At 47.2% G+C, this 24,880-nt stretch overlaps 1 protein-coding gene across 1 annotated transcript in view; it reads left to right on the forward strand.

Moving 5' to 3' along the window:
* The window catches only part of DIS3L2 (DIS3 like 3'-5' exoribonuclease 2), a 180,675-nt gene that overhangs the window by 142,531 nt on the left and 13,264 nt on the right, over positions 1 to 24,880 (forward strand). The window contains 1 exon segment of the mRNA XM_063408228.1: positions 1,051 to 1,130. Coding sequence (XP_063264298.1) covers positions 1,051 to 1,130 — 80 coding nt within the window.

The raw sequence follows: 24,880 nt of genomic DNA on the forward strand, positions 1-24,880 counted from the left end.
CTTGTAGTGATCTTCCCAGACCATTTCAAGAGTCCTGCACAATCCAGCACCAGCAACAGCCCTGCTGATGGTAATCTCTGTGACCCCAAAAAACTGCATGAAGACTGGCAGCTACCTCCTCTAAAAGACACTGCTGCTCTTACCCTCCCTGCTGGCTCCTGGTCAGGGTCTGCAGCTCTTTAGCTGGGCACAGAGGTTGCACCTCATGGCTGTGAGAACTGGTGGGACACAGAGCTGGGGGCCAGCAGCCTTCCCCAGGGCAGTGAGGAGCTGCTTGGATGTGCAGGGCTGTTGCTGAACTCAGTTCTGTGCTGTTTTCTAGGCAGTTCAGTGTATAAAATCGCTGAAGATATTTCCAGCAAAAAAGTCTCCCCACAGAACCATTCTGTTGCTTGTTGAAAGAGGATTAATTTTTCCCCCTTAATAAAACAAGCTGTGTTTGAAATCCAAAAACCCTTGCTGAATGCCTTCCTGGAGCTGCAACAAAAGCAGCTTCCAGGTCCCATCATAGCCTGCTGCCGAAGGCGGATCCAAACTGCAAACCCTTCTAACAGCTCTTTAATAACTCTGCACAGAAGGAAAAATCTGTCACCTTTCCCTCTGTGGTTTCTCCTCTGTTCTAATGCACTGGAGGAACGAGATGGAGCCGGGAAAGTTTTCAGAGAAAGACTCGTGGGAACCACAGCTGCCGATGGAGAAACTCATTTCTTTAGTGTCTGAGGGGAACCGCAATCGCTTTGGTGAGGGGTGGTGTGTGTGGGTGGGTTTGGAGGGGTGAGCTGTTACGACCCGTGCATTTCAGAGGAACCACGAACACTTTATAGTAACAAAGGGTGGAAAAAGCAAGAGGTTTCTGCAATGCATGTGACTTTTCCCTGAGGTTTGGAACCCCACACTATGTTCCAGGCCATGGTGTTTGCGTGTCAGCCTTGGTGAGTTAAGCTTTCTCCCACAAGCCTTAAAGTTGCTATAATGACCAAGTCCCTAAAATGTTGCTTTTTTTTTTTCTCTCTCTCTTTTCATTGTCCACACCCCTTCTCCTCTGTGCAGATGAAGCTCTCGTTTACCTTGGACCAGGAGAGTGGGATGCCTCAGGGCTGTTACATCTATCAGTACCGGGACAGCAACAGGTAAGTGCTGTGGGAGATTACACACAGCAAACACGGGAAGGGGCAATGAAAGGAGACTGCCCTGCCTTCTGAAAAAGGGATCACAACTGCTTGTAGCACTTAAAAGTAGATTAAAGAAGGCCTCAGGCTTGACCTGAAACTGGGAACAGCTCCTGTAAAGGCCAGATTCTTTAAAATGCACAAGGCCCTGCAGCCCCCTTTTTTTTCCTCTGGCTTTTAAAAGCTGGTTTTATTTGTCTAAAAGGCCTCTTCTTGAGTACCTCAGGCTCTGACAGAGCTCACCCAGGCTTTTCCCAGGGGTGTTTGCAACTCACACCCTGCACAGTTGGTGCTGTGGTGACTCTGGGAGCATGGCCTGGGGGAAAGCACCCAAAGGCTGCAGAGGAATTGAAAGCAGAGCCCTTTAGCTAGACCCACACAGCAGCCCATTCTCTCTGCTGAAGCTCATGGCTGGGTTCACTGAGTGGCCTTTACGGTACCATAGCCCTAGTGCAGCCACGTGCTCTGTTTTTGTAAAATACTATATGATATTCAAGCTTTAGATGTGTTTGGAGCACAGAGTTCTCTATTTCTAGGTATTCTGCCTATTTTTACTAGCTGCTGTAGTGAATTGGCACCCAAGATGTTTTTATTTCAAATCACATTCTCATTATCAAATTGACAGCAGCAGCAGAGTTCAGGATATTTCTGTGTTCGCCCTGAATACCAGCATGTCATAAATCCATGGCCTGTTACTCCACCCATGTAGTTCTGCTTCTTGCCAGTTATTCAAGTTAACCTAAAAAACCAGAGTATATGAAATTGTCAATGAACAGAACAGTCTGTAATTAGATCTGCTCAGAAACTCCAACAAGAACAATCCCAGCAAGGAAGAAGGACATCTGCAAATGCACAGAGCAGTGTCTTAGCTGAGAAATCTTAATATTTAAACAAGAAGGGAGATTATTTGTGGCTGTGGGTGGGTGATTAGCACGTGGTACATGGTCCCATCCCAGGTATCCCTGCCCCAGAGCCTTGCATGAGCAGAGCTGGCACCTCCAGCACCACCAAGCTCACAGGGCAACGTGCAGCTCAGCACCAAAGCACAAAATCAACAAGGGAAGAGCATTTGTTTTTTAAGGGTTTTAAAGGCAGTGGCACACAATGGACAGTGAGGAAAAGAAACCCCCTAGACCTGCTGGGCTTTGTTAAGGATGTTTATAGACCAGTGTTTCTAATTGTGTGGTGTATATCTCAAAAATCAGCAGCTGTGGTTTTTCTGCCACAGACCCTCCTCTCCCCAGGCTCCAGTGGGTGTTTTCTGCCATTGTTTGAGGAAGCTCCAGGGACATGAGTAGAACTATTTTGTTTAAGTGCTAAGGCCAGTAGCAGTTCCTCTTGGAAACCTTGCTGTTAGCTGTGAGAAGCCCAGTGTGTGTCATGTTAACAGCTGTTGACTGAGAGATGTATGTGTGTGTCCTGTGTTTCTGGCAAGCATGGGAGCTGAGCCACCTGGGCCATGCCAGCCAGGATCATGGCTTGAAAAAATACATTGTGGGCAGGATGAGTGCAATTGCAAATAAATCCAGACTTTGGGTGGATTTGCCTGACACATCCAAACTGCAATTACACCTCCATGCAGTCCTCCGTACTTTGTATTTCATAGCTTGCTTGTCCAACCTGGGGAGAGCAGGATCTCATTTCCCAGGGAGAGCCTTGCTATGTTTGCACACACGTTTATCCCCCCAAACCCTGTGAGTGCAGCCCAGCGCTTCCGACAGCCCTTGGCTGGTGAACTGAAGCGTGAAGGTCTGTGCTACAGCTGACACATTCTTGCAGGTAAAATGCCCTTGAGCTGAACACGTGCTTGGTCCTGGTTGTACCCTGGGTGATTTTGGAGGAGCTGTGCTGCGGCTTTGTTAGCAACAAGAACTTTAAATTTGAATAGTGTTGGAAAGCGCCAGACGTGGCTCCTGCTCAGCCAAGCAGAGAGTGTTCTTCTCAAGCACTGGGCCTGTCTTAGGGTTAATCTGATGTCCATACAGTAACATGGCACTTGTCACATAAGATTTTCCTTACAGTAATTTTCCAGGGTAACTTGTAGGGCTTGTGTTCTCCCAAGTGTAGTCCGGCTTTGACAGTACCTATCAGGACTCAGAGGGTTACAGCTCTTCTGTCTCCTAAAGATGTAGCCAGAAGCTAAAGCAACATAACCTTGGTGTCTACATTGTATTTTGAAACCATTTATAGCAGAGAAGAAATACTGGTGACACACTGCAAGCTCATGCATGAGAAAGACTGGAAATGTGCACCCCAGAGCTCAGTGCCCTCAGCAAAGCATCAGACCTGGGACCTGCTCCAGGCAAAGATTTACAGCAGGCGTGCAGGTGTGTGAAGCTCTTAAGCAGCAGCTTTAACAGGAGGAACCTGAAGTGATTCTGGCTGGCAGAAGCCCATTCCAACCTGGGGGGTGCCCCCGGTGCCCCAGAGATCTGCACCAGCCAGGCTGTGCATGTCGAGGCTTGGTGTCACCCTGGTCACTGAAGGAATGTCCCTTCCCCTCCAAGTGGCAAATGCTGTTCCAAGCTGCAGCCAGACGGGGCCACCGGAGAACAGCGGATATTGGTCTCCCACTTGGAGAACAAAGGACTGCAGCATTGCTGGAAGTGTAATTATCAGAGCAATTAAAAATTCTATTGCTTAGGCTAGAAGTGCAAGTACCATGCAGGCTCTTACAAGGGCAATCAATTGGAATTTGTTCCCTTTAAAATGATAAAACCTTTGCAAGGAAATGTTGCTGCTCCTGTCAGCTTTCTGTTGTCTGCTTGCCTGTCTGCAGGAACATTCAAGGGCACAGCACTCACCCGCTCCACTCTTGCACCCTGGGTGCTGAGTACCTTGGGTGGACTGGACTCAGCAGAACCTTGGAAGTCTTGGAAGCCTTGGATTGAGAGCAAAAGAGGTGCTGAGCAGCCAGCTGCTTGCCCTGCCCTTTGAACCCTTGCTATAATAGATAGATGTCCAGTGGCACTTGATAGTCCCAGTGGCAACTTGGAGCTGTATGGAGGAGTGGGGCTGTCGCTGTCACTGTGGTCACAGGGTTGAGACCAGGGGACATAGCTCCTCCTCTTCCTCCTGCTCAGACCTCGGCATTTTCATCCCCTGGGCTACCACTCCTTCCCAGCCTGTCAGTCCTTCCTGGCCCCAGAGGAAGTGGCTTGCCCTGGCAGAAGGGAGCAGTGTGCTTTCTCATTTTCAAGCCATGTTGCTGAAATTCTCCCTAATGGAGATCAGTCAGTGTAATGGAGGAGCCCCAGGCTGGTGCTCTGAGCTCTGTGGGACGCTGTCCTGCCAGGGGAGCACTGTGCTGTGACACAGATGGTGACTGTTGCTGGGTGACACTCGGAACAGGAGCATACTGTCAACCTTCAGAGGGCCCTAGAGCAGTGACATCAAGGAGGGGACAGCCCTGCCAGATGTCCTGTCAGGTGTTGACACAGCACATGGCAGGTGTTGACAGTGGGACTGGCGTTCTTTCACTGCCACTCAACACAGGCTGGATTTCTGTGATCTTGCACAGGATCCAATTGCAAAACCCAGCCAGGCAGTAGAAGACCATCAAGTTCATTCACATGGCTCATGAATCCTGTCTTACAACATGCAGTCAACCAAGCCCCTGCTCCAGGAATGTGGTACAGGCTGTGCTGGGGAAGCCCTGGCTTGCCCACTCTGAAACCCGGCATTACTGGTCCTGCTCCTGTGGGCTGCCAGGCAGCAAGAAGGATGAGCTCCATAAAGGTTATGTCTCAGCATGAAGGACTTCTTCCAGCCTGTGTGCAGGAAGACCCAAAGCCAATTTGAGATCCCCATAGAAGAAATTAATTGTGAGAAGTCCAGTGTCTTTTGGCTGTATCCAAGAAATAGAAAATGCAATCTGTTCTCCGCACTCACCATCACTATCCATGTGCTTCTCTGGAAATCTCCTTGGCTCTGCCTAGCTATCCACAGCAAGTCTAACCCTTCAAATGCCTTTGTCTCCCCTCCCAAGACTCTCTGATTACTGCTACCTTGCTCAGATGATGCAGTGCTCGGGGTCTCTGCCATCCCAGACCCACCTGGGAGGTGTAAATCCCTGTCACGCATGACACATTTTTGTCCCCAGCTGGTACTTCTCTTAATATGTTTTTCCTGCTCCCTCAGTGAGGTTTTGGTCTGTTTTTGAGGTCCCTTCCCCACATCCCAGATTCCACCTTTGCCAATAGACCAGCTTAGAGCTCGCCAATGAATTTCATTTTAATTCTGTGCTGCAGCTGCAGTTTGTGTCAGGATTGTGAATTTGCAGTGGGGGCTTTCATGTTCTCTTCAGAGTAATTTCAAAACCCAAAGGAGCAGCATCTTGCATGGAAGCACTCAGAGACCTCTTACAAAAGCAGCTTTGGAGTATTGATCACTTTTTCTCTCTGGGGACCCAGAGTGCTGCAGATCAAGCTGCTGTGCAGTGTAGCCACTTGCGGGCAGCACCACACAACTCTTCAGAATGAGAAGTGAAAAACAGCTCCAGTTGAAAGGAAAAGCGGTGCCCCCTTTTATATAGAGATCAGTGATGTCTGGTACATTGGATTATCACTTAAAACACCAGGGCTTCAAATGTCAGGGTGCATGCACTCCTGATGCTGACAGGCTCATGATACATAATGCTGTTTGGGTTACCAAGCGAGCTCCTCTGTGCAGTCTTTTCATAAGGTGAATGTAATATCTACAGTGATGTACCCAATGTTACATCAAGAGAGCCAACCTATAATTATGCTGGAATTGTTTGAATGGGTTGTCACTATCACATTAGCTCACTCCATTTATTGCTCCCATTCAGGACTGCAGCAGTTTTGGTGTAAAGAGAGTTTGGGTGGTTTGTTTTTCCGAAAAAGAGCAAAGCAGAATTGTTTGGAGTTTATTCTTTTTTGCTAGAAGAGCTGTTGACTGGCAGTGTTAGGAAGAAAATATGTAAAGCAGCTGACACAGCTGCTGATTTGCTTTCAGAGATACTTCCCAGGTGTGCAGCTCATGTGTTGGACTTTAGCATGGACTGGTTGTTCTGCAATGAGCTGGCAGGTTTACCATAAGATGTTCTGTTCCTTTTGAGAAACTGAGGCTTGCAGAGTGGGTTGTTTACACAAGGAGCTGCTGCACAGCTCCTACAGTCCCTGGGTGCCTGACCTGCCTTATTACATGGTTGTTTCATGGTACACATCTCAGCAAAGCAGCACTGCTTCTGTTGGTGTAAAGGAACTCCCCTGATGGCATCTGATTTCCCAGTTAGTGATCATGCTCTGCCCCACTCCCACCTGCAAGGCTAGGGAAGTCTCTTAAAGTGGCATCTTCTCCTGTTTGTCCTGTCTGGTAGACTGGGATTTCATGGGGGAAATCCATGTAAATGTCCCTTGACATCACAGGCTTGGACAGATGCTTTCTTGCAGCAGTTATTCACCTGAAACTTGTGAAATGCTTTATTTAGGTCTCAGAACAAAATAAAATTAATGCAATTGCCAGGAAAAAAAAAGAGAAGATAGCACATTGGAATTTTTATTTTGATATCATGTGTTGGTTTTTGTTTCACTGTTGACACTAAACTTTATACAAGTACTCTTCACCTGCCAAGTGCACCTTTCACCTGCCAAAGGGTGAGCGTTGGAGTTGGCCAGCAAGGCTGGTGAATTATTCTGTCACTGTACATAGAGATAAACCAGTCCTCCTAGTTTTGGCATTGGTTCAGTGAAGGGTAAATTGTCCAGGAGAATAAGTCTGGACGTTGACCTTTAAAACTTTGAAAGATATGTAATCCTTCCTGCCTAAGGCATGAGCTTGGTTGTCTTGCAGCTCCAAAGGCTGTCAGGACATAAGCTGCAAAACAGCCTTTGTCACTTGAGGCTTTGAGGAGCAGAGAGTTGTTCTTTCCTTCCAGAGGGGCCCCTATGGCCGTTCCTAGCTGGGTTTAAAGAACTATTGCAAAAGGCTCTGCCTGGGTTCTACATAGCTGCTTTTCTTGACACAGACGTATCTCCTCCTGCCACCCTGCTGCATAATAATAGGTTTCCAGTGCATCAGAGCTGTAGAAATAGTAAATGCCAAATCCTTGGAGTATCAGGGCAATGAGGGGGATGCAGTTGGAAAAGGTGATCAAAGAAACCCACCTTTTCCTTGAGCAGGCAGATGGGATTTGAAAGTAACCTTATCCCTTCCAAACAACTGTTTGAAGCTTTCTTTGGTGACTTATCCCACAGTGACCAGTACCTCTCTTTAAATCCTCAACAGGATTTCAGGGCAGTCAGTGTGTGCTCCCACCCACAAGAAGTAGGAAGGACTGGGCTCTGAAATCCCAGTGAGTGTGGGACCTCTCTTCTCTCCCTAGACTGAATCAAAGGAGTTTGTAGTCTTATTTTTTGCAGTGTTTGCTTGGGAGGGAGCTGTAAAACCTTGTGTCAGTGTTAGGTGTCTGGGTATTTGGTGGCAGTCAGGTAGGTGAGAAAATCAGCTGCTGTTTGTAATTGAGTCAGAGATGCTGTCTCCATGTGTCATCCTGGAGATCTGTTTACATACCCATTTGTTTAACAATATGTTTGAAAGCCCTCAGCAGCATTTCAGCATCATTTCCCTGGTCTATATGTGTCTGACTAATGCTCAAGGCAGTGAGCTATATCTGGACCAGAATTGCTAACCTGTGGATGTGGGTTTCTCAGCAGCCCTGAATTAGATGAGTCTGATTAGCCCTTACGGACATGGGGGAGGACAGATCTGACGTGAGAAAGAATGAATAATCATTCCTGTACTCAAGTTGCTGGATTGATTTTGTGTCAAGGAAGGCCCTCTTCTGAGCTGGGATCTGGCTAGAAAAATCACCAGACCCCCTAGCTATCCATTTCCCAGCAGGATTTCTAGGCATATCTTTTCCTTAACAATTAGGGGAAAGGAGTCCTTGTTTTGGCCTAGTCTGTGTCGTTGAATGTATAGACATGGTGCAGAGTGACTTCTCTGCCAGCAGCAGGTTTTGCTGGCCACACTGGGATGTTACAAGCAGGGAATGCTGGGGCAGTGGGTGAGAGGATGTGCTGCCTTCTTTGGCTTTATCAGAAGGTGCTTTGGGTACAAACTAAGGATGGAGAGTTGCTTTCAGGGACAGACAGTGGGGTAAGACTGAAGGTGATGAAGGGAATCCTGAGTATTTGGAGCTGGCTGTGATGAGGGATGCTCTGCTTGGGGATAAACCTGCCATTCCTGTTTGACATCCTGCTCTTGGATCTGTGCTGTCTGCCTGGAGGGAGCCAGGGTTTCAGTTTGCCACAGGCAGGACCTCTGTGGTCTGTGCAGCACTAAGTACCTCTGCTCCCCAGGGCATCGGCAGTGTGAGCTGGAGTGAGCGGGTGGATTGTCAGCCAGCTGGGATTGCTCTCTCATAAAGAGCTGCTGGCTGAAAGCTGAAGCCTTCAGATTAGAAATAAAGCACACATTTGAAAGGCAAGAGAGATTAACTGGGAAATTGGGCCAAGAGAAGAACAGGGAATTCTCTTTCAAGGGCAAATGCACTTCTAGAATGTGTTTTAGACCCTGCAAGTCTTTTTTAACAGCTACCTGAAGGCCTCCAGGCACAAGGCCTGGTGAAATAATCTTCGCGGTCTTAAATCCCTGACACATTGCTCTGTGTTAATGTAAAAGACCAGTTTTGCACTGGCACCACTCCTCTCTCCATTTACTCGGCTGAGTTGGGCATTCCATGGACCTTATTGAAATTATGACCTCACAAATCAGAGGGTGAGAGTGGAACTATCTCTTCTTACCCTCTCCTGAGCAACTAAGGTCCCAGTTCTATTTTTCCAGCTACAGCTGTCGTTGTTCTTGGTCCTGCTGCTTTTTCAATGTTGTTTTTCCACAGTTCAGAGCAGCTACATCAGTCTGGCAATGGATTCCACTCTCTACACACCTCCCAAGTTCTTCTCCATTGAATAAAAGGAACTCCAAGTCGCATGAATGTTTCATGTGCTCAGCTCCTCACTCAAGGTCACCCCGAATTGGGTTCTCTTACAGCTTAGCACTTTTACCTCTTTCAATTGGCCATGCATCAGTCAATCTGGAGCCTAATGGATTTGTAACCTGACTTTGCCTGTCTCAGACCTTCCCAGCGATGTAAGAGGATTTGGGCACAACTTCCTTTCAAGTTAATGGAAAGATCTTGCTTGGAAAGAACCTGCTTGAGGATCTGAGTGTACTTTGCATTAATGTTTCCATTAATTTTAATGGAAGCTGGTTTGAAATTACTCAGATCAGCTTTGAACATCTTAAATTTTGTGTCCTTCACCTGTCTCATCTGAAATGCAGTACTCTTAAATGAGCAGCCTCATTACTGGCCAAGATGTTCTGCAAGATTTTTCTGCCTCTGGGAATGTCCTGTTCTCTGTTGATCCCACTGGACCCCTCACCAGCTCACCACACGTGGGGTGGGAGCTCCATGGTCAGCTCCCAACTCAGAGGCTGTTCCTTGCATGGTCTCTGGCAATTCATCATCTATTTCTGCTCCACCACCATCAGAGAGCAAAAAAGAGCAAGAATCCTCAGGGACTTCTTTATTAGCATTTATAAAGCATTTTGCCATCATCAAACAGACAGGAATAGAGAAGAGTGAACTTTCATCACTGCCACTCAACTCTCAGGTTCTGCAAAGCTCTGCTGCTGTGGGCACAATGACCTGCACATGGTGTTTGGCTGGTACAGGCGGGTGCAGAGCCCAGCCTGGGTTTCAGCATGGCTCAGGTCTTGTCTGGCTCCTCTGCCTCTGCAGGGCCACACTGCTCTGGGCACCGGCCTGGTGAGCTGAGCAATGTGGATCCCCCAGCTCCCCTCCTACCCTTCTTGCTCTCTGCCCTTCAGCTCCTCCAGTAACTTTGACACTTGAACACAGCAGTGATTAGCTGTTCCTGTACGTCTTGTGCTGATCAGATCACTGCTCACTCCTGCCTTGTACAGCAGAGCTCTTGCCTGCCTCCGGGCTGCTTGTAGACATTTCTTTCTGTCTCCACTGACCTGAGCAGAGACCGACATCTTGACTGCTCATCACACCATCCCCGTGGTGAAAAGCAGTCCTGGCAGAGCTCTTGCACATGTTGCATGTCTGCCATAATCTCATTTTGCTGAGACAGTCCAGGTTAAACAGTCTAATGTAGTAAAAGAGTTGATACAAACCTTCTCACCATAATCAATTTAGTGATCAGCTACACATGCAGTTGTCCTGACTTTCAAGAAAGACCACACTGACTTAGCCCCTCTGGAAGTGCTCCTGGGAAGGACTTTGTGGTAAAGTAGGCCCTAAAGTGAGGTGAGGAGAAGTTATCTTATCATTAATGAGTTTTTTATGCTTTATTTAAGCTCAGTGCTCATTTGCAGTCTTGCTGACAGGCACTGCCTGGTGACATGTGGCTGGGCACAAGTGTCCAGATAACAGGAGCAGACAGAGTCCACTATGCACAAAGAAGCCTGGTGTGACTTGTTTGCAGTGTAAAGCAGGAGAAGCTGGGATGAGGCTTCTTGTGCTCACGTGCTCACTCCCAGCTGGGCCATCCCCAGGTCAGTTCCAACCTCCAACAATTAGTGAGACAGATTGAATCTAGATTGATCTGTCTACTTTCACAGAGTGAGCCAATTTCAGCAAGAAATTCTCCTGTCCCTGTGTTTCCATGTTAAAAAGAAGGAGACCTTGTCAGATTTCTGGATAAATGGGAAGAACAGGGCAAGGTAGAAATAAATGTTGTGCTAATGCCTAGGAAGAATCATTAGTACAGAAGACATCATCGATGTGGCTGGGCTGGGGCTGATCCACGTTGCTGTGTTGAAACTCTGCCTCTGGTAAGGCTGCTGCAAAAGGCAGGGTTCAAAAGGACTCTGCTATTTATTGCACATTTGCAGCATTTTGCAGAGTCAGAATCTGGTTCAGAGCAAGAGTTTTTGGCACCAGTAGTAGCGTGGAGCAGAGCAGTGATGTTTGCTGCAGGGAATTCAGAGGAATTGCCTCTTGATGCTGTCCTTTGCACTCAGGTCACTCATATTTATAGTTGAGTAACTCAGATATTTACAGTCACTGAGAGAAAACTGAGGGGGGAAAGCAGAGGAGAAGGGACGTTGCTTCAGTGAATGAACAGGAGCAGGAATATGGTACCGAGCTAAGCTGGAGTTTATGTGGCTCTCTTTAAGGATGAGGTTTTGGGAGGGCAAATGGGAAGTGCAGAGCAGGGGATTAGTCCCTGGTCGAAGCCAGTGGAGGAAGATCAAACATCTGCTTAATGCTGAGTGTCACACCAGCTATTCAGGGTTCCACAGCCAAAATGTGATGACACTAACAGGGACACTTAACTGAGCTGGTTCTGGTCTGCCCTCTCTCTCAGCCACATCTTCTTGCTGCACTGTGATCAACAAGGACAGCAAAGAAACTGGAAAATTGGGCTGGGCATTTTCAAGGAGTGTGGTGAACCCTGAAGGGTGCAGTGCTCTGATCACAGCATGGCTACACAAGCTGTTCTGCCCACACAGCCAGGGGATCTCTGCCACAAAGGGGTCTCTCTGTTGTACCCAGTATGCTCAACTTTTAAGGACACCATAAAAAGCAGTCAGAGAAGTACCACAGAGCACACCACAGCCAAACCAGTCTGCTTTGCATCACTGCAGAGAGCAGCAGGCAGGCCCGGAGAAAACAGCTTGCAAGCTGACTGACCAGAGAGCTGAGTGAGACAAAGGATGCTTGTCCTGAGATCCATCATGGGTGTAGCCATTTCCAAGCTCCCAAAAGTGCAAAGGGACAATCTCCTAGCTGGCAGAGCAGTGAGGCTTTGTGCAGGTTTATCCAGGGCTTTCGCCTGCATGGTGCCAGTGCAGGAGCCGAGAGCCGCTGCTTGTCGTTGACAGCTCAGCTATTGTTGCAAAGTATGATTTAATAGCAAGACTTGATTACAACATGCAAATGTAGCTGCTGGGGGACTATCTCAGAGGTTTGTGGAGATTAGCTGTTAAATTGGCCAGTGCAAAAACATTATTAAGCAGAGAACATAATTACTCATCTTGTGCTTCTGTAGTGTATAGAAGAGACAGATTTGTTTAAAAGCCAGCAAGTCCTATATGGAGAAAAGACTTGTGTAAATGCCACATCATGTACTGCTGTATGTTGCAGCATATTTTATTAGAGAAGCAACACAGTTAATAACAACATTTGGGAACAACATTGTGGAAAAAATCTATTATATTATTCTGTATCATAAAAGCAAACCTAATGCCTAGTGCGTGAAGGCTGTGCAGATATTGAAATGTCTCCTTTTGGTGGTGGTTGATTGCTTTTATGGAGATTGCATCATATGGATATAAACAAATCCAGCACTTCATATGAAATCTGGGAGCCAGGTTTTAGACTCATGCATCTGTCTTCTATCTGTGCATATTCCCTCTGAAATGCATCAGGGTTCCCATTAACACCTTGAACGTAGAAAGTAGAGTCAAAACGAGACTGTCAGCACATACAAAATGAACAACTGGGTGTGTGCTTGGTGTAATGTAATTCTCTTTCAGTCCCAGGGTAGTCTGTGAGGTTTCTAAAATAAAAAGCTCATCTGTGTGTGAGGATGCAGGGAGGAGGATTGAAGTGTGGAGAGCTCATTGGTGCTGCAGACCTGATTTGGGAGCAGGCTGTGATTTGGGGATTTCCTCTTGCCTTGTGCCCCTCAGTAGCCCAGGCTGGGCTTGCAGGGGGTGATGCACTGGCAGCTAGAGGGCTGAAGTCAGATTCAAAGTACATTTGGCTAGTCAAAGCCCTACACGGTTTTAGGCAAATCTTTTAAAAGAGAAGTCGGGAGGAGTGAATTAGGGGAACAGCTTGTTCTTAATGGAGTGTAGTTCCTGCAGTCCCAAGTGCTGGCATGGGAGTGGGGTGATGTTGTCAGGGTTGTCACTGCTGCTGTGCTGCAGTGGCTGCTGCTCACCCCTGATTCATGTCACTGAGCATTTCCTCTCCAGCATCCCAAATGCTCTGCTGAGGCTTCACTTGTCTTAGCAGAAGGAAGTATCCTCCCAAGCCTAAGTGGGCAAGATAAAGATTTCAAGGGGTTTTGATGAGAAACTCTGTGCAATTCTTTTGTGGCAGCTCAAGAGCTTTTGTGCACCAGTAATTGCTCCCTAGGCTGGTTCCTGTGTGACTCACAGCTGAGTGTGGAGCTGCTGTGTGAACCTCAGCATCCTGGCACAGTACGTCCCAGTCACTCTAAATTTGAATTCATACTCAGTCCTCCTTCCTCCTTCTGGATGAGTCCATGCGGACACAGGCTTGCTCCCCACCTGCTCCAGACTGGTAAATTTGCCACAGCTGGAGGTATCAGCTGTTCCAGGTGGTGCAGGCAGGGAAACAATGTGGCTGGGCTCGTTTTCAACTCAGAGCCATGAAGCACCTGAATCCCAGGACAGCTCACCAGCATCTGCTGGGGTGACTCTGTGGTCTCTGGGAAGCAGGTCTGGCTGCACCCAGCAGCAGCAGCATCTCCCTGCTTTCATTACTCAGTGCCAAAATACCTGTGAGTGGTTTGCAAGCCATGAGTGTCAGAGGGGGAAGTTCTAGAAAGGTCTGGCTAAAGGTCTGATATCAACTGGGGAAGGGAGAATGGCACATCTTGTCTTCAGTGAGCCTGAAGGGATGCTACCTGCAGCTAGGTGCTGGGAGTGGGTGGAAGCAGGGAGTGGGTCTGGGTCTCAGCAGGGGAGACCAATTGAGGAGGGATTGGCCCTGCTGGCAGGGACACGGGGGCAGCATGGGCTGAAATACTGAGGACATCTTAGTTCCTGCATGGGCACATCTCTGTTACAGCTATTTTTAAATAATGTTCATTGATAGTTTGAAATTAAGCCAAAAAGTGTGAGAAATCACGTAGCAATATTTCATAATAGTTTTGCCCCAGTTGTGTGAGGGCTGTGTGTTTGAGCTGTCTGCATCTCCCTAAACACCACATTCACAGTTGGAAGCTGCAAATCCAGTGATCAGTTCTGATAAATGCCATAAACTTCACATGGTGGTAGAGTTACAACAGGAGTCTCTGGTAGCCAGGGAGGAGACAGAAGTAATGTACTCTGTTAATCTCCTTTTTTTTCTGTGAGTACAGCTTGGGTGTGCAAGAGATCCATCTGTTAAATGGCTGTTAACCTGTTCTCAGAGTCTGGAGTGCAAGAAGTTGTTTGTGTGATCCTCTTCTCTGACAGAATTGGTGCTGCCTACAGGAGATGCCCTTAGCTGCAAACTGAGGTACTCTAGGAAGAGTTGCAGTAGCTCTTGGTTCCATGAATTAGAGAGTTTTATTGCACTGAACCTTGTAGCATAATTTGAGGCAGGACCTGCTCCTAACAGGTCCTAAGAGTTTGCCACTGCTGCTCTGAAACCCTGGGCTGGAATAAGGCTGTGATAATTAATGGAAGTTAAAGTGCTCCTTCTGCCTGTGAGCTGGTTGGAAATGGAAAAGAAGAACCTGTCACAATTGTGACTGGCTCTAAACTACTGTCAGGCTTTCCTCCTTCCCTTCCCCTGCCCCAAGTGGAAAATTGTATTGGAAAGCAGCAGTTAGAGCACTTAAATCTTTCCACAGTTCATTTCAAGCTCCCTTTCTTCTTCCCAGCCATACCCAGGCCAGTTTGGGGCGCGGATGGGAGTCTCTGGCTGAAATCTGCAGGATGTTAAATAACAATGGGAGAGTGAGTTTCAGAGAGGGTAAAATGTGCCTGGATTGCACGTACCCTAAGCTGTGTTTCCCATGCTTTGACATTCAGCTTCGCTCCCAAACTGTTTCCTTTCCATATGGGATCTGTCTGGGTGTGATACAGAGCAAGCCCAGGCTGAAATGGGGTTGGTATCTCTCTTGCTGTTGGGGGACATGCTCCCACAGACACACACAGAAACTGCTGGTGTCTGTCATGTTCAGACAGCAGTAGGTGAGCACATGAAGTGTGGGCAGTAACAGAAGCTGTTGTGTCCCCTATGGTGGGTTACCAGATTCTTCTAATCCCTGCCCTTTTCCAGGCACTTGGATTGTTTGTTTTAACTAGTGTGTGTCCCCTTTCTCTTGGCACAGTCACATTGGTGCTGCAGGCAGTGGTTTTGTGAGGCTTTGTCCCCTGCTGAAACTGTCAGTGAAGGGCATCTGATGGAGCCTCACTGTCCTTCTCAGCTGTCCAGATTCAACAGGTTGATCAGCTGGAGGAAGCTCCCAAAGCTTTTACTTGGATGTTACTGATCAACCCTTGGTAGTGAGCTGAAGGCCCAATACATAGCTTGGACCCGCTCCTTGGAGAAGTCTGCTGCCTCCCTGGGACCAAGTTATAAAAGTGAAAACTTCCCACCCTGGTATGGCCCTCAGATATTATCCATTGTTGATTTTTCAGGTAGGCAGCAATGATGTTGCAACAAGAAGTCCAAGAACATTCAAGAGATACTTCAACTCTTTGGGATGACTAAGGGGTCAGGAGAACGGGCAATGTCCTCCCTATTCTTCCAGTTACAGGAAATTATAAGGGAATAAACAGTAAGAACCAGCAGGTCAATACCTGGCTCTAGGCCTAGGGTCACTGAAGAATTTGGAATTTTTTTACTCAACATTAGGCCTGCTGGTGACAGACAGGGTACACGTGTCTCAAAGGGGAAAAGGGATTTTTTCCCAAGAATTAGTAGGGCTCATTGGAAGAGCTTTAAACTAGATTTGAAGAGGGAAAGGGATAAAACCAGGCATCTTCTAAATATACATTTCTCCTGTTTATTCAAGGGTTAAGCAGTCTGAGAGACGCAGCACTCATAGCCAGGTATCTGTCAGGCTTGGATTGGAGGCTCACCAAAGCATGAGGATATATGGTTTTATTTCTGTTTTGTCATTTGGAGATTGCTACCCAATGTCTGTAGGACAAGAAAGCTCCAGGGCATCTTAGGATATGCCCTGTGCTCCAAGAGACGTTGCTGTTTTGGCTTTGCAACATTCAAATGCATAGTCAAGAACTGATGCCTGAAGTGCTCCTTTTCCAAGGATTAAAAGGCACTGCCAAGGCTTTGCAAGATGACAGTGTTGCAAATCTTACCAGTATCCAGTGCTGAGATCCATCAGTTTCAGCAGCATAAATGTGCCAACAGGTCTGTGTGTCTGCTTTCTGGCAATGGTAGATTTTTTTTAGGAGGTTGACCTGTGCTGCTAAACTCTGGAAGAGTTGGAAGGTAACATTGCAAGAGTTCTTCTTCATCACACCTGGGTCTTAATGGAGATGAGGGATCCATAAAAGTCAGTGGAGGAATTAGCTGGAGTAACAGGGTTATGACTGTGATCTCCATATCAATGGAGATATTTGCGAAATTCATCCAGTAGCGTGTGAGGTTTTGCAGACCATCAAGAGCCCTTTTTCTTACTTCTGTACAGTCTCAGTAGAGGAACTGGGACATGAAACAAAGTCCTTTCTTACAATGCAGCTCTGAAGAGTCATCATATCCATGTCTGGACCTGAAGGATACGATTCTCCCTTGCACCCCCTTGATAGGTTCCATGCCACTCATCCTCACCTGTTAAGGTCTCATTGAAACTGCCACATCTATCCTCATCTGCCATCTGGCTGGCAGTGGAGACATCTGGAGACACACAGCTCTCTGTCACCCACAGCCACACACCCTCCAAGGTGCATTCAGGACCAGCTCCCACACCACTCACCTTCCTCCGTGGGGTGTCCATCTCCAGTGGAATGTTTATCTGTTTCTCCTCAATCCCGTTGTGTAAATGAGGAGAATTTCAGCCTGCCATGATGTGTGGGCTCGCTGGAATGTGCCTGTAAATCCAGATCTGAACATTTCCTTGTAATGGACGGGGTGGTGAAATTGCAGTGCTGCCTTTAACCTCAGGCTGTCCTTAGACCAAACTAGACTCTTCACAGCCCCTGCATCAGTAAATCAAACAGCTTTTGAATCGATGCACATAAAAGTCAAGGGAGAGAAGTTACAGATGGAAAAGACCCATTGTACCTTGAGCCTGTCCTGCTGCAGAGAGGGTAAGGCTCTCTTAGGAATTCAAGGCAAAGCTCCAAGCCTGCTGGCTGAGGCCAGGCAGGGTGAGAGTCCTATCTGGGGAAATATGTGGGGTGGGGGGAGACTGCCTAGATTCCGTGCAGCTTTTCCATTTTGCTCATCTCTGCATTTTATTCCCTTGGCTTTATTTTTTGGGCAAGAAAACTGATGTTGGTTGTATATTCAAAAAATCCAATATGTTCATTCTCCTGATCATTGTTTTTCACTCAGGGCTATGTTTGACTTTTCTTTAGAAGCATGTTTTTCTCACCTACTATTTAGTTTAAGATGGTAGGAGCTGGATATAAAACCTTCTGGGACATTTTAATTTGCCAAAAGGCTGCTTGAAAGCAGAAGTTATCCAGAGTATTTTAGTAGCATATTTAGAAAGCATCACCCCCAAATTCTGTGTTGCCCATTTCCCTTTCATTTCCCTGACAACTTTTTTTGGTTGTTTTAACTCCGATCTACTGTCAGTGTCCCCTGTACCTTGCTTCTCTCCCCCTTGGGTTTCCATGTCTTTGAAAGCCCTGGTAACCAGAAGGTTCATGATTGCTTTGCAATCATTTCAGACCAAGAATAATACAGCCAGAGCCAGCTGGATCCCTCGCTCTGTATTGATACAACTGTTCCCCTTAACCTGCCCACACTCAGTGCTACAACTGCAAATCTGAGGTTGAACCAGAGCAGTGCTGTGAGCCCTGATCCATGGCCCTGCCTGGAAAGCAGCACCCCCAGCAGAGCATCCCATGGCCAGGGAGCAGCTGCCTTTGGGTGTTGTCTGCTGGGGACTTTGGGAACTTGCTAAGTTACATGTGTTTTTCTGACACAGACCTCAGAACCAATGGTCCCAGTGGTCATTTTGATTCCCTTGATCTGCAGCCAGTTTCTCCTGAGCAGTCCTTCTCTGGCAAGGCCCTTGCTGAAGGTTGGCCAGTCTGGGTGATGGCTTCTCCTAGAGGTCTCTTCCCTTGAGCCCAAACACTTGTGAGCATGGTTAATATCTGGAACAAGCACCCAGAGAGGCTGTGAGAAAGTTGAAGTTAGAGATTGCTGGAACTCAACTGGAAAAGGCCAGCCTAATCCAACTTTGAAGTTACTCTGCATTGCTTGGACATTGCTTGGACCAGAGACTTGCAGCAGAAGAGGGCATGACTTAGCAAGTCACTGCCTGACTTCCACTTCATGAACATCAGGGATGTATGTTGAGTTGTCATGCCACCGCTGCCTTTGGCTGCCAGATTATGTGGACGACTTTCCATGGTTTTGGTATTTGGTCAACAACTTTTGTTGTTGTTGTTGTTATTTTTTGTTGTTCATCTCTTCATGAGTTTCTGCAGACTCCTTCTTGTTTGTCCCTGGGTCACCTCTTGGTTGGTAGATGTATGCTGTCATTTTCCATCTCAAGTATTCTTCTAGTCTGGAATGTTCATCCACTATTCTTTATTTCTCCCTTGTCCATCAGACAATGTTGTAGGAGACAAAATCGTCTCCTACTTTGGAAGTAATCAACTCTTTAATGCCAGGTAAACTGGGAAAAAGCAAATCCAAAGGCTGAAGGGTGTAACACACACAGGGTGTGAATGTCTCCTCAGCAGGAGTGTCTGGGAGAACATTAGCTGATGGGGAATGTGAAGTAGGAGGGCTGGTTCTAGCAGTCTGTGACTCCCTGCGGCACTATCAGTTCTCCAGGTGATTAACTGTTTGTTTCTCCCATAATGAAAACTTGTCTCAGATGAAACCACCATAATAGAAAGCTGATGTTCTGGAGCATTCCCAAGAGTAGGTTAATATTTACAAGCTATCAGGTTCAGGTTTTATCTCCATCCCTTGCTGGCACAGAGATAAAATCCTTTTTAAAATCCCTTTTGATCTTTCTGGTTCATGACATCGCTTTAGTAAGACACTTTCCATATGGAATGGGTAAATGTCTTAATGGAAATGTAAGTTTTTCTCATCATTTCAGGGACTACTAACAGATGAAGAGCCCCCCATGTAGCAGGGGCCATGGCTTATTATGGAGCATAAGAGATGGACAGTATCTCTGCAAGATACTTGTGCTAGGAAATGTCAGAATATTATTTCTGCCTTGATGGCTTAAGATCATGTTTATCTAATGGACTTACACTTGCATTTTGTAGGTGTTGTGTTAATATTAATGTGTTGTCTGAATTGTTAATATTTCTTCACTTCAACATTACATTAATGAAGGCTGCAGGGGATGGAGAAAAGACCTTGCTAATTAATTAAATGGGCAAAAAGCATCTTTAACTTTCCATCATGCTGCCCTTTGCTTCCACCTAATGGGTCTCGGCATTTCTGGTCAGCAGCCACGTAACACACGCTGCTCTATGTAGCACTCAGCAACGTGCTTGCTAATTTTTCTGACCCATAAATCACTTGCATAAACTTTTAATGGTGAGGAAAAGTGCCTTTCATTCCTGCTTCCTCCTTCCAGTGGGAAAGGCAGTCTGATAACAGGCAGTGCTGGCCTGATGTGTGGAGACGTTCCCGTCAGCAGAGGGGCTGTCTGCATTCATTCAGGAATTCTTTCCATTATCCTCTTAGCCAGACTCTGGATGACATTAATATTATGTGTCTTGTCATAAGCTGTGCTTTTGGAGCCCGTGGCCTATCAGACTGCACGTCTCAGGAATGCGGACTGCCAATGGCTTGGACACTGGCTGTGAGGTATCTCGCTCTCCTCTGCCCCATCCCAGCCCCAGCCTGGCTCTGAGCTCATTCACCCACCAAGAATTATCATGGGCTGGAGAAAACTCAGGTCTCAGGTCCCTGCTCTGGCCCCAGGTGGCTGGGCAGCATCCTTGCTTGGGAGCATCCTAATGCATTCCCCAGTGTAAGTCTTGCCAGCCCAGGTGCTCATCCCTCTCCTGAGACCTGATAGTTGAGCACAGCATTGTGCATTAGTGATCCATCCTTACCCTAGCCCTGTGGCTCTGCAGAGTGGGAGCAGGAACCTTGCCATCATAGCTGCCTCTGAGAGCTGAGATCTTTGTGAGCTGGTGGCTCCTTGGAAACACAGACTGGGTCTGACACAGACCTGTGGAAAGCAGAACTGGGACTCCCAACCGCACTGCTCCTGGAGATGCAAGGATTGCAAACTCTTTCCCATTGTCTTCCCCATAAAGGTGAAGGGATTGTGCATTCAGGGAGGGTTTTTAACATTGCTGTCACTTTGATGCTGACACCCAGCACAAGCGGGAGGTCAGTGTGGCAGTGCCAGGCAGCCCTGGGGACTGGAGACGTTTCTAGATGTATATGAGGCTATGTGCCCACTCTGAGCAAGCAGCACTCCATGGGCTTCTTTGGAGCCCATGAAAAAAGAGATTTCTTGATCTAGAAAAGCCATTCCTGGATGGAGATCTTCCTCTGTGGGTGATGCTGAGAGTCAAGTCCTCTGCCCTGGGCTCAAAAATGTGATAGTCCTGAGAAAATTGTGGAGAACAGTGGAGATGAGGCTGAGGGAGCCTACTGAAATTGTGCCTCCACATCCTGTGTGGGCCAGCACGTGCATGCAAGTCTAAGCTTTCATCCATGGCCCACAGCAGCTGAAGACTGTTTTGGCACAGAGGGGCACTTCAGCACCATGCCAGGAGTCTGAAGGTGTCACCAATTTGCATGGAAAGGAGCAGACTGCAGTCATATTAACCTTTGATGAAGAGGCACGGCCTGCAGTGTCGGCGTCCTCTGCAACACCGACACTTCAGTCCGATGATGCCTCCTTTGCCATTTGCATCAAGACAGGAGGGAGGATGGTAGGACAAGCAGATGTTGACTTTATCCCTTCCATATGAACCACAGATGAGTGTGAGGAGCTCCAGGCTGGGCAGGGTGCTTTCCACCCACACAGCTGAGAGCCAAGAGACCCCAAAGGCTCTGTGGCTGCTTGTGCTGTCCAGCACTGCGACGTCTGGCCTGATGTTGTGCTGCCAGATGCAGTCAGCAATTTCATTTAACAGGGCTGCAAAGTGGTGTTGATAATTTCAAAGGAATTCAGGCAAATGGCTGAGGTTTTTCTAGCGGTCTAAATCCCTGTGTGCAAACCAGTACGTCAGGCTTTAAGCAATTAATTCCTAATCATGCCAAATGCCGTCAGGAGCCCAGCGTCATTACTGAGAACTTAAAATGGTTTTCCACTGTACCACAGATAATTTGGATAAAGCAAAGGGAGCAGTCTTGTAGCATTTCCAGCCTCAAGGTGTGAGAGTGGTCTGTAATTGACATTTGTATTCAGAGAACCCTCCCATGCATTTGTGTTGTAGGCATCTATTACTGGGAAGGCACCATAGCTAATATAAAGGGCATTCTTTATACCCCGGAAAAGGAGTTCATTATAGGGAAAAGCCATTCTAGCTCAGTAAGAAATGAATCTAAAACTGCCTCAGAGCTGCTATTCTCATCAAGTTTCAATGTTAGCAGTTTTAACCAAGAGCTAATTGAGCAATCTCAGAAAGTGGAGTAATTCCATTATTCAGCTATGCTTTGTACAAGGCTAGTGCTAGCTGTGAGAGGAGCACAAATGACTTTCATCAAGCCAGGAACCGCCAGCATTCTTGCCTTTTACTACTTTTTCTTTCAAAAAAAAAAAAGTAGGTCTTTTGGTCTTTTGGCAACTCTCATTGGCAACAGGAGCTCCACACCAACATTGCAAGGCTCATATGTAACACAGAAATCCAAATTTTTTGGATAATAGGGAATTTGATTTTCATGGCTCTTCAAGCAGCAGTGCTGTTCCAGAGTGGATGGCTGAAGATGCTCCTGTTTGTCAGATAGGCAGAATGTCACCAAGAAAACAGCACACTGTTCTTGCATAATTTTGTATGGAAAAGAGCCATTGCAAGTGCCGGCCCAGCTACTCACCAAAGAGCATGATTCTGTCATTGGCTGTGCTCTCAGGAGATGTGGGATTAGCTAATGTTGGTTTTAGAAGAACTTTTATGGAAACCTCTCAAGTTCCTCTGCTTCATGGAAGAGCTGTATCAAAAATAAACTAACACGATTTAAGGAAGGAAAAGTCATACCACATCCAGCATCTTTGGACTTAACACCTTGGAGAGAGTTTGTTGGTTGAGCCATGGTGCTGTTTCTTTACTGTTTCCCTTGAGCTGATGCTGCTCCTGTTGGATGTGGACAGGACTATTTGCAGCCTATTGTGGAAGGTGACTTTGTGGGTGAATGCAGCAGGATTTAGAGTCCCATTCGCAAGAAGTGGCTGTAGATCTCCTGTCTGGTATGAGATTGTGCTGTAACAATAATCCCTTCCAAGCCAGCAGAGAGTGGGGGCTCCCAGCAGTGTGCTGCCCTTAGCAAGGGGACATAAATCCATCAGTCTTTAGAGCTCTCTCAGGCACACACAGACACTTCAGGGCTGCCTTTCTCAGCACCAGCCTTTCGTGACACTGGTTCAAGTGCAACACTGTCAAAGCTGTGCTGTCCTAACAGTGTTTGGACCCAGCATGGAGCTGGACACACCTGAGGCAGGCACAGGTATGGGCTGAGAAACCAGAGGCCTTTGACTGCAGGTTGAAGCACTAACCCATGCTGACCTGGGATGGTAAATCTATCCATAGACGGGAAGAAATTTTAACAGCAGAAGTCTTGTTCCTTATGTAGGAGGGATTAAGTGCTGTGAGGGAGAGACAAGATGGAGAGGAGCAGATGAGATATTGTAACAGGTTAGGAGAAGGAAGTTTGGTAACCCTTGTAGAAGAGGTTGATCACATTTGGGTCTAGTCTGAACTGCTGGAAAAATGCTGGGGATTTACTTGGTGGCAGCTCACCCAGCCAGAGGGACCACCATTGGAAGGAGGGCTCAGACTCCAGCTCAGAACAGTTCAGCTCCATCCCTTTGGGAACAGGTTTCCACAATGAGCTACATGTGAATAAAAGATCAACTTCTCCAGCCCATCAAAAGCAAAGAACCATGCCCTGGAAGAGCTGTGTGGTGTTTTGGGTTTATCTCTCACACCTCAGCTGTGATAACTCTTCCAACACCTGGATGTATAGATCAGCTACATCTTGTAGGAGGGGATGGAGGTGTAGAAGGTGGTGTGGGGGAACAGCTGTGCTCCTTTATCCAGCCCCACCTCACTGCCATTTGCTCTGTTGCCCTGAGTCTGTTACTGTGCTGGAACAGCAGGTGTTCTAGTGTCCTTTTCCTTTAAGGAAGCTGCCTGCCTCCTTCCTGCACTTACTGGATTGCACACAAAGTACTCCTTGTCTCTTCCTTTTAGCAAACCCTTCTTAGCTAATGTCATTTGTCAAGTTAATCAGGGAGAGTGGGCACTTTGATGGCTGCTGTGCAGCCTAGCTGCATTGCCATGGAGACAAGCAGCCAAACAGGCATTTTACTTGCCCTGCCTCGCTTTGCAGATTTGCCATGAGAAACCACTATGTAATTTGCCATCAACCAACTTGCTGAGGGCTTCAGGAGTTTTTCAAGGTTGCTATCCAGAGATTGGGAACGGTCTACCTAACATTTAATGGAGCAAATAGTAATGGTGATACTAAAGCAGGTCAAGGATCTGAATGTGTAGGTCTTCTTCCCACATCCCATAGATGTTTGGCACTGGCAGGAGCTGTCTGAGAGGAATGACAGCCCACTAACTTGAGTTTGGGGCTGTAATTGAGATGTCATCAGTCCTCTTCAGCTGGATGATTTCATAGGTGACTGTTTCCCTACAGAAGCTGTGACTATCAAAGATACTTTGAAAAGCACCAGGACTTGTGTTTAAGAGCATTTCAGGAGCTTGAAATCTCCCCAGAAGTTGGTGAGATTTAGGCAGTGGCATGCCTTGGTCACATTTGAAATTCAGAGGTGAGTGTAAGCCATACACTCCAGCTGACCTCTTGCATAAGGCAGGCTGAGGATGAATTTCATCCACATAACTCATAAGCAAAATCTGGCCATTGAAAGAGCTGACAGGAGACATACATGTTACAAAGCTCAAAAGCCATCCCATCATTCCTCCTTCTCATCACATGTGCACATGTTAAGGGATGCAGGGAATAGGTTTGGAAATGCTCCCTCCTGCAGCATGGTTAGCAGGATCTGCAGGCACCTATGGGAGGGACAGCCACCTGTTGACCCCTAGCCCTGTCTGTGGGACGGCAGAGGAAACCTCACATCAGCACAGAAAGGGCAAAAGTTCAGATCAGATTGTTTATGGGATTTTATGGAGCCAGGAGCCAAGGATAGCTCAGCTAATCCAGAGGAAACTGTAGCGATGGCGTTAGAATGCATTTCACATGGGATTCATTCAGCGCGCATTCACATGGACCAGTCTTTCTGTCTCCGTTTTTTTAACCATGAAATATTTTTCTTTGTATTCCTGTCTGCCAGCTGCACTGAGCCAGACTCCAAGCTAGGCTGTTTTAAGGAAAAAACCCACAGAAACCCCAAAACCTCTTGTAGTTTGACCTGCTGACAAGTTAGCAGGGCTTCAGCACAGCTCCCAGCAACATCAGCCACTGGGCTGGGTCCATGCTCTGCCAGCCAACCTCTGCTCCTACCAGCCCCAGCATCCATTGCTTTTCTCCAAGCCACAGTGTAGTGCTTGCTTAGCTGAAGCCCTGGTGAGGACATGAGCTAAAAGTGCAACTGAAAGGCCACATGGGGAGGGCAGGAAGGCAGAAGCTTTGCTGTGTCCTTCTGCTC

The sequence above is a fragment of the Prinia subflava genome, chromosome 11 (assembly GCF_021018805.1).
Source record: "Prinia subflava isolate CZ2003 ecotype Zambia chromosome 11, Cam_Psub_1.2, whole genome shotgun sequence".
Classification (NCBI taxonomy): Eukaryota; Metazoa; Chordata; class Aves; order Passeriformes; family Cisticolidae; genus Prinia; species Prinia subflava.